At 51.7% G+C, this 7,500-nt stretch overlaps 1 protein-coding gene across 5 annotated transcripts in view; it reads right to left on the bottom strand.

Annotated features, from left to right (window-relative positions):
* Window positions 1-3,926: 3,926 nt before the first annotated feature.
* The window catches only part of LOC147091059 (schwannomin-interacting protein 1-like), a 26,081-nt gene continuing 22,507 nt past the window's right edge, over window positions 3,927-7,500 (bottom strand). For 4 of the 5 annotated variants that reach the window (XM_085977514.1, XM_085977517.1, XM_085977515.1 and 1 more), the window contains 2 exons: window positions 6,685-6,794; window positions 3,927-5,554 (listed from right to left, as the gene is read on the bottom strand). In XM_085977514.1, coding sequence (XP_085833640.1) covers window positions 6,697-6,794 — 98 coding nt within the window. In that variant the 3' untranslated portion in view covers window positions 3,927-5,554; window positions 6,685-6,696. Of the gene's footprint in view, window positions 5,555-6,684; window positions 6,795-7,500 lie in introns of those variants that run through there. The other variant, XR_015075364.1, reaches the window with a different exon arrangement.

Here is a 7,500-nt window from a genome sequence, read left to right as displayed (position 1 = left end):
CAATGAGATCATGGCTGATCATCCAAATTCAGTACCCTGTCCCTGCCTTCTCCCCATATCCCTTGATCCCTTAAGAAATATATCTAACTCTTCTTGAATATATTTAATGAATTGGCCTCAACTGTCTTCTGTGGTAGAGAATTCCACAGGTTCACCACTCTCTGGGTGAAGAAATTCCTCCTCATCTCTGTCCTAAATGGCTTACCCCTTATCTTTAGACTGTGACCCCTGGTTCTGGACTCCCCGACCATCGAGAACATCCTTCCTGCATCTAGTCTGTCCAGTCCTGTTAGAATTTTATAAGTTTCAATGAGATCCCCTTTCATTCTTCTAAACTCCAGGAAGCTCAGCTCAGGGTCCGATAGGACGGCGAGGTTGCGAACAGTCTGGTTCAGACGGATGCTAGGGAGAGGAATGGAGTCGGTGGCTGGAGAACAGAGTTTGTGGCGAGGACCGAAGACGATGGCTTCGGTCTTCCCAATGTACTCCCCCCCCCAGGACTGGGTGCCGGACAAGCAGCGTGACAAACCAGAGAGAGCGGAGGGGATCGCGAGAGGCGGTGCTGAGGCAGAGCTGGGTGTCCTCGGCGTACGTGTGGAAACTGACGCTGTGTTTTCTGACGAGGTCGACGAGGGGCGGTGTGTAGATGAGAGATAGGAAGGTGGGGGGGGGGTGGTGGGGGTGGGGGCCGAGGATAGATCCTTGGGGGAACGCCAGAGGTGCGGGAGCGGGAGAGAGAGCAGGATCCAGTTTTCCAGCCTGGGATCGGCTGCAGTCCATAACCTCTACATTTTAGCAAAACATTATGTACAGAATCAAAAGGTGCCTAATGGGGCTGTTTGTGCAAACAGCTTAAATGCTCGCTCGACACATTTCAATCCCGAACTGTTTGTTCAGGAAGGAAAAACAGGACGAATGGACTGCTCGGGCGAGAGCTAAATGGTCAGGGGAAGACAGATTACAGAGAGCACGTAACAGTTAATTGAAACTATTAGGACCATCTGCCACAAGATAAGAGAACAACATTTGGCAATTACCCTCTCCGCTGCAGGGCTAGAAATAGCCGGCGGCAGCCATCGAGTACATTACAGAAAAAAGTATGTTGAAAGGTTCGGAATGCACCGTCACCAGGACCACACAGACTTCCACCTCCATAACATCGCCCGTCTCCGCCCTTGCCTCAGCTCATCTGCTGCTGAAGCCCTCATCCATGCCTTTGTTACCTCTAGACTTGACTATTCCAACACACTCCTGGCTGGCCTCCCACATTCCACCCTACGTAAACCAGATCTCAGCTGCCCCGTGTCCTAACTCGCACCAAGTCCCGTTCACCCATCTCCCCGCTGTGCGCGCTGACCTACATTGGCTCCCGTTTAAGCAACGCCTCGATTTTAATCGCTCCACCATTGGCGGCCGTGCCTTCAGCTGCCTGGGCCCTAAGATCTGGAATTCCCTCCCTAAACCTCTCCGCCTCTCTCTCCTTTAAGATGCTCCTTAAAACCCACCTCTTTGACCAAGCTTTAGGTCACCTGGCCTAATATCTCCCTTATGTGGCTCGGTGTCAAATTCTGTCTTAATACGCGCCTGTGAAGCGCCTTGGGACATCACGGTTAATGTTGCCTCCTCTCCAGCTTCGTAATTCACTTTGAGATACTCGTGAGATACTCGTGTAAAGAAGGGGTGTCTTGCAAACCCAGATTGTCCACAAAGCAGCCCGCTTGATCGGCACCCCATTCACCACCTTAAACATTCACTCCCTCCACCACCGGCGCACCGTGGCTGCAGTGTGTACCGTCTACAAGATGCACTGCAGCAACTCGCCAAGACTTCTTCGGCAGCACCTCCCAAACCCGCGACCTCTACCGCCTAGAAGGAGCAGGGCAGCAAGCACATGGGAACACCACCACCTCCAAGTTCCCCTCCAAGTCACACAGCATCCTGACTTGGAAATATATCGGCCGATCCTTCATCGTCGCTGGGTCAAAATCCTGGAACTCCCTCCCTAACAGCACTGTGGGAGCACCTTCACCACACGGACTGCAGCGGTTCAAGAAGGTGGCTCACCACCACCTTCTCAAGGGCAATTAGGGATGGCCAATAAATGCCGGCCTTGCCAGCGATGCCCACATCCCACTTAAAACAGAGATGAGGAGAAATTTCTTCTCTCAGAGGGTCGCGAATCCATGGATTTCTCTATCCCAGAGAGCTGTGGAGGCTGGGCCATTGAATATACTCAAGGTGAAGATAGACAGATTTTTGAACTCCAGGGAAGTCAATGGTTACAGGCAGTGGGCAGGGAAGTGGAGTTGAGGCCAAGATCAGATCAGCCATGATCTTATTGAATGGCGGAGCAGGCTCGAGGGGCCCAACGGCCGACTCCTGCTCCTATTTCTTATGTTCTTATGAGTTTTTAAACATTGTCCCATGCCGCTGCTTCAAGAGAAAGAGGAAAAAGAGTAAACAAACTAGAATTTACAGCGCACCTCATCAGTACATCCTTCACAGCCAACGGAGTACCTTTGACGTGTAGTCATTGTTGGCGTACGGGCAAACACAGCAAGATCCCACAAACAGCTAAAGAACGAATGACCAGTTAATCGACTTTTGAAGATGTTGATTGAGGGAGGAATATTTGTCCGAGTCAACGGATAATCTCCCTGTGCATTTTCCAGCAGAGCCACGGGAGCTTTAACGTCCACCTGAGAGAGCAGACAAGGCCACGGTTTAACGTCACATCCGAAAGACGGTACTTCCAACAGTGCGGCGCTCCCTCAGTACTGCCCCTCCGACAGTGCGGCACTCCCTCAGTACTGCCCCTACGACAGTGCGGCGCTCCCTCAGTACTGCCCCTCCGACAGTGCGGCGCTCCCTCAGTACTGCCCCTCCGACAGTGGGGCGCTCCCTCAGTACTGCCCCTCCGACAGTGCGGCGCTCCCTCAGTACTGCCCCTCCGACAGTGCGGCGCTCCCTCAGTACTGCCCCTCCGACAGTGCGGCGCTCCCTCAGTACTGCCCCTCCGACAGTGCGGCGCTCCCTCAGTACTGCCCCTCCGACAGTGCGGCGCTCCCTCAGTACCGCCCCTCCGACAGTGCGGTGCTCCCTCAGTACCGCCCCTCCGACAGTGCGGCGCTCCCTCAGTACCGCCCCTCCGACAGTGCGGCGCTCCCTCAGTACCGCCCCTCCGACAGTGCGGCGCTCCCTCAGTACCGCCCCTCCGACAGTGCGGCGCTCCCTCAGTACCGCCCCTCTGACAGTGCGGCGCTCCCTCAGTACCGCCCCTCCGACAGTGCGGCGCTCCCTCAGTACCGCCCCTCCGACAGTGCGGCGCTCCCTCAGTACCGCCCCTCCGACAGTGCGGCGCTCCCTCAGTACTGCCCCTCCGACAGTGCAGCGCTCCCTCAGTACTGCCCCACCGACAGTGCGGCGCTCCCTCAGTGCTGCCCCACCGACAGTGCGGCGCTCCCTCAGTACCGCCCCTCCGACAGTGCGGCGCTCTCTCAGTACTGCCCCACCGACAGTGCGGTGCTCCCTCAGTACTGCCCCTCCGACAGTGCGGCGCTCCCTCAGTACTGCCCCTCCGACAGTGCGGCACTCCCTCAGTACTGCCCCTCCGACAGTGCGGCGCTCCCTCAGTACTGCCCCTCCGACAGTGCGGCGCTCCCTCAGTACTGCCCCTCCGACAGTGCGGCGCTCCCTCAGTACTGCCCCTCCGACAGTGCGGCGCTCCCTCAGTACTGCCCCTCCGACAGTGCGGCGCTCCCTCAGTACTGCACTGGAGTGTCAGCCTAGTTTTTGTGCTGGAGTGGGGCTCTGAACCCATGACCTTCTGACTCTGGGGCGAGAGAGAGATAGATAGAGTGCGACTGACTGAGCCTCAGCTGTCACCTAGCTTTTAAAAAGTGTGGGGGGGAAAAAGCACATTTCTCAGTTTCATAAAACTTTATTTCAGTACTGAATATTTTTTGCATTCAACAGCACCTAGTGGTGAAAGTTAATATAAGAAAGGGAACCAGCAATTTAAAAAAATATATATTTAAATATAAAAATCATAAAATGATCAAAGAGAATACTGATCGACAGGTGAAGTGCTGTCACAGGCTTACGCACAATTGCCTGTAAGGTATATTATTGGCCCCCACCCTTAGGCTCAAAGCCCCAGCTAGTCTGTCTGGGCCGTGTGGGGTGGTGGGAGGGCCACTGGTGGCGCTTGGAGGTTAGAGAAGTTATGCTAAACTTGTATCGAACCTTGGTTGGACCACACTTGGAATACCGCGTACAATCCTGGTCTCCATATTTTTAAAAAGGATATCGAGGCACTGGAGAGGGTGCAGAGAAGATTTACAAGGGTGATACCAGAAATGCGAGGGTATACCTATCAGGAAAGGATGAACAGGCTGGGTCTCTTTTCTCTTGAAAAAAGAAGGCTGAGGGGTGACCTAATCGAGGTCTTTAAAATGATGAAAGGTTTTGATAGAGTGGATACAGAGAGAGTGTTTCCACTTGTGGGGAAGAGCAAAACTAGAGGCCATCAATATAAGATAGTCACCAAGAAATCTAACAGGGAATTCAGGAGAAACTTCTTTACCCAGAGAGTGGTGAGAATGTGGAACTCGCTTCCACAGGGAGTGGTTGAGGTGAATAGTATAGATGGATTTAAGGGGAGGCTCGATAAACACATGAGGGAGAAAGGAATTTCTGGAAGGATATGCTGATGGGGTGAGATGAAGGAGGGTGGGAGGAGGCTGGTGCGGAGCAGAAACACCGGCACGGAGCAGTGGGGCCGAATGGCCTGTTTCTGTGCTGCACGTTCTAAGGAAAGGATCCTATTGGACTATTTGACTACTGGAATTTGAAAACAACGGATTTTTTAATGAAATTTTAAATTACGAGGCGAGATTACACACACTAGGGTTGTATTCCCTGGAATGTAGAAGGTTAAGGGGTGATTGATCGAAGTTTTCAAGATATTAAGATAGGGTAGAGAGAGAGAAATTATTTCCGCTGGTTGGGGAGTCGAGGACTAGGGGGCAGAGTCTAAAAATTAGAGCCAGACCTTTCAGGAGTGAGATTAGGAAACACGTCTACACACAAAGGGTGGTCGAAGTTTGGAACTCTCTTCCACAAACAGTGATTGACGCTGGGTCGATTGTTAATTTTAAATCGGAGATTGATAGATTTTTGTTAACCAAAGGTATTAAGAGACATGGGGCAAAGGCGGGTAGATGGAGTTAGGTCGCAGATCAGCCACGGTCTCATTGAATGGCGGAGCAGGCTCGAGGGGCTGAATGGCCTCCTCCTGTTCCGATGTTCCTCGCTTGCCTCCAGCCACTGAAGCAGGCGCATGGATCCGAGCCGGTCTGGAGGTGCTGTGTCCTCTTCTTCTTGGTGCCGGGACATCCACCGGCCTTGGCTGGGTTCCAATCCCGCATCAGAATCCGGAATTAGAGATTTTCCCCTCAGGTGCAAAATTCGCAAAAAAAACCAAAACCTTTTTTAATCCCTATGGCGTAAACCTCTTCATTTATTTCGTTCTTTGGCTGGATTAACACAGAACCTGAGGGGGAAGAATCCAGATCTGTTAGAAAGGGTCCATTCATCTCCCCTCTCCCCCCCAATGGCTGGTGAGTTTACACAGAGAGCAGAGGAACCAGATAAATAAAGAACTGGCATTTATACAGCACCTTTCATCACCTCAGGACGTCCCAAAGCACTTGATAGATATCTGTCCCCTTTAAGACCAGCACCGTAGATATCTGTCCCCTTTAAGACCAGCACGGTAAATATCTGTCCCCTTTAAGACCAGCACGGTAGATATCTGTCCCCTTTAAGACCAGCACCGTAGATATCTGTCCCCTTTAAGACCAGCACGGTAGATATCTGTCGCCTTTAAGACCAGCACCGTAGATATCTGTCCCCTTTAAGACCAGCACCGTAGATATCTGTCCCCTTTAAGACCAGCACCGTAGATATCTGTCCCCTTTAAGGGTAGCACCGTAGGTATCTGACCCCTTTAAGACTAAAAGGGGATAGATGTCTACTGTGCTGGTCTTAAAGGGGACAGATATCTACCGTGCTAGTCTTAAAGGGGACAGATATCGACCATGCAAGACTAGCACAGTAGATCTGTCCCCTTTAAGACTAGCACCGTAGACATCTGTCCCCTTTAAGACTAGCACAGTAGCTATCTGTCCCCTTTAAGACTAGCACAGTAGCTATCTGTCCCCTTTAAGACTAGCATGGTTGATATCTGTCCCCTTTAAGATTAGCACAGTAGATAGATGTCCCCTTTTACAGTAGACATCTGTCCCCTTTAAGGGTAGCACCATAGACATCTGTCCCCTTTAAGTCTAGTACCATAGATATTAGGCCCAGTTAAGGCTACAGTAGATATCTGTCCCCTTTAAGATTAGCACGGTAGATATCTGTTCCCTTTAAGACTAGCACAGTAGATATCTGTCCCCTTTTACAGTATATATCTGGCCCCTTTAAGGCTACAGTAGAGATCTGTCCCCTTTAAGATTAGCACAGTAGATCTGACCCCTTTAAGACAAGCACAGTAGATATCTTCCCCTTTAGGACCAGCACGGTAGATATCTTCCCCTCTAGGACCAGCACGGTAGATATCTTCCCCTCTAGGAGCAGCGCGGTAGATATCTGACCCCTTTAAGTGACCCCTACACCCACCTTCATTTCCATTCAGTGCGTCAAGTCTCCAATTTCCACCAACATGGCGTCTTGCTCAGTCTTCAGGTCATCGCGGGTTTGGAGAAGTTCCATCAGTTGGGTGTTGAGGCCTGAGCAGGAGAACCAGAGCAGGGTCAGTACTGACCATTCGCAATCCAACAGCGCCGGCGTCACCACCCACCGAGTTTGCTGCTTGACCCCACGGAGCCATCGAGGGTAGCCCAGGGTCTAAACCTTAAAACAGCACAAGGGATCCTTGGCTTTGTAAACAGAGGCAGCGAGTACAAAACCTTTATAAATCACCGGTTAGGCCCCAGCGACAGTACTGTGTCCAATTCTGGGCACCGCACTTTAGGAAGGATGTCAAGACCTTGGAGAGGGTGCATAGATTCACCAGAACGGTACCAGGGATGAGGGACTTCAGTTACGTGGAGAAGCTGGAATTGTTCTCCTTGGAGCAGAGCAGGTTAAGGGGAGATTTAATAGAGGCGTTCAAAATCATGAGGGGTTTTGATAGATAAGATAAGGAGAAGCTGTTTCCAGTGGCAGGAGGGTCGGTAACCAGAGGACACAGATTGAAGGTAATTGGCAAAAGAACCAGAGGGGAGATGAGGAGAATGTTTTTACGCAGTGAGTTGTTGTGATCTGGAACGCGCTGCCTGAAAGGGCGGTGGAAGCAGATTCAATCGTAACTTTCAAAAGGGAATTGGAGAAATACTTGAAAAGGAGAAATTTGCAGGGCTGTGGGGAAAGAATAGGGGGGAGTGGGACTAATCGGAGAGCTCGTTCAAAGGGCTGGCACGGGCACGGTGGGCC

This window comes from Somniosus microcephalus, unplaced genomic scaffold (assembly GCF_052327205.1).
Source record: "Somniosus microcephalus isolate GS21.2 unplaced genomic scaffold, FLI_Smic_1.0 unresolved_chr4, whole genome shotgun sequence".
In the NCBI taxonomy this organism is placed as follows: Eukaryota; Metazoa; Chordata; class Chondrichthyes; order Squaliformes; family Somniosidae; genus Somniosus; species Somniosus microcephalus.
The sequence above is the reverse complement of the archived record's forward strand: the minus strand, read 5'-3'. Positions and strand labels throughout refer to the sequence as shown.